The sequence below is a fragment of the Phaethon lepturus genome, unplaced genomic scaffold, assembly GCF_000687285.1.
Source record: "Phaethon lepturus isolate BGI_N335 unplaced genomic scaffold, ASM68728v1 scaffold30629, whole genome shotgun sequence".
In the NCBI taxonomy this organism is placed as follows: domain Eukaryota; kingdom Metazoa; phylum Chordata; class Aves; order Phaethontiformes; family Phaethontidae; genus Phaethon; species Phaethon lepturus.
The window spans coordinates 3,763-5,644 of record NW_010566039.1 but is presented as its reverse complement, the minus strand read 5'-3'; the positions used below and the strand labels follow the sequence as shown (position 1 = coordinate 5,644).

General features: G+C 47.8%; 1 protein-coding gene across 1 annotated transcript in view; it reads left to right on the top strand.

Annotated features, from left to right (window-relative positions):
* Window positions 1–3: 3 nt before the first annotated feature.
* LOC104627242 (chromaffin granule amine transporter-like) overlaps window positions 4–1,882 on the top strand; it is a gene marked incomplete at its 5' end in the record, with an annotated part of 3,599 nt that continues 1,720 nt past the window's right edge. Inside the window, 2 exons of the mRNA XM_010295373.1 lie at window positions 4–76; window positions 212–307. Of these exons, the coding sequence (XP_010293675.1) occupies window positions 4–76; window positions 212–307 (169 nt within the window). The remainder of the gene's footprint in view (window positions 77–211; window positions 308–1,882) is intronic.

Sequence of the window (1,882 nt, the reverse complement as noted above, 5' to 3'; positions counted from 1 at the left end):
TTCGCCATCCCGCAGAGCACCAGGGGCACGCCGGTGTCCACCCTGCTGCGAGACCCGTACATCCTGGTCGCTGCAGGTAAAGGGGCGTCAGCACGCGCACGCTCCTCTTTGCGCACCTGCGTCTCCCGATCAGAGAGATTCCCTCGTGCCTGCTTGAAACAGCAGCAGAAGGTGGCTAAAATAGAGCATTTCTCCCTTTTCTTCCCGCCAGGAGCCCTCTGCTTCTCCAACATGGGGGTGGCCATGCTCGAGCCCACCTTGCCCATCTGGATGATGCAAACCATGTGCTCCCCGAAATGGCAGCTAGGTAGGTGCTGCGCTTTGCAGCCTTCCCTCCTAACACTTGCTTGACATGGTTTAGCTAGAACCGGTCCTGCTTTGGCACTGCGAGGTGAATTGAATAATCTCTTATATCATTTTAAAAAAGAAGAAAGCATATACCCTCACCCGCACAGAGTGAGTGATCCCAGGCTGTGTGTTGCTCCAATTTCAGCTGGAAATGTCCTTAGCGGTGGCTATACAATGTGCTTTTCTCTATTATTGAAAAAATTGTATAGAATCAGACTCCCCACAAGAGCAATAATGGTGGAAGAAAGGCTGTTTCGTGCACAGGAAGCCTGTCAAATCCCGTCTTCTGCAGGGCAGATAATGGCATCGTGCTGGGCTGAAATCATGGCAGCCAGATGGGTTTTGCAGAGGCAGCTCCGAGTAAAACAAGGCCATTTAGAGAGTCCCAGGCAGGACAGGATGGTACATGCTAATTACCAGCTGCCTAGAAAATGCGATAGGGAGATAACATTGTCTGTGTTTGCTACAAAAATAAAAACTAATTGTTATAAAACCCAATTGGCTGAGGAATGACCCTGGGGGTGCCCCAGGCTACACTTAGATCTCAAATTGAATTGCAGCCTGGGAGCAGAAGGGCTGAGAGAGCTCCTAATCTAGTTACCCTCTGGTTAGGCAGGAGCGTCCATCCCAGTAAGAGCCTACGATGCTTCCCATGAGCAAGTGACTCAGCAAGGACGGACGAGGGTAAAGCAGCGGCCCAAGGATTCTGGCAGCGGGGAGAAGGGGCAGCGTAGCTGCTTGGTAACCACAAACGCCACAGGCTGAGAAAAGCAGTCAGGGCTGTCCCCGTCGCCACTGAACCCAAGGGGAACCTTTGAGGTGACTTAGCAGGACCCAAAGGTCTGTAGACATCAAAGAAATTCCCAAATACATTCACTAGATTTTCAGGTACCTAAGATTTGAGAGCAATTTGGACACAGTTCAACTGCAAGCCACCCATCTCACAAGCTATTATGAACTCAAGGGGCTGATTTATTTGCATGCTTCAGTTTGCCTACCCCCATAATTCTGGAAAAAAAAAAACAGAAGAGCTTGGACTAAACATGCAGGATTAACTGTGTTCTGTAGCTGTCAAAGAGAGGAAAGAAAATTAAACATAAATCAGTGTGTTTCAATAAGGAAGTTGTCTTAGTGAAATGGGGCTGATCAGTTTTATTTATAGTCAGCAGGAGAATATATTAAAAATAAACAACTGGTAAATCAGCAAACAGTGCAAATATTTAATTTTGACTATATAATGATCTCCAAGATTTTTACTTAAGCAGTATTTTAGTCCTCTTCATTTAGCAAGTGAAAAGCAGAAGGCAAGGGGAGAAAGGTGGAAGAGGTAGAAACTATGACAGGAGAGAAGGATGAGCTTATTAAAGCAGAGGGGACAAAAAAAGTTCTGCAGTTAGCTTCTGGTTGTCTCACAGATCTTGTGGGTGAATCACTGCAGCTCTGCGTGCCTCAGTTTTCCCCCCATCAAAAGCAAACACATTTTCTGTGCCTCCCTCTGTCTTCATAGAGGGCCCCCCCCCCCCCCCTCCCGGGG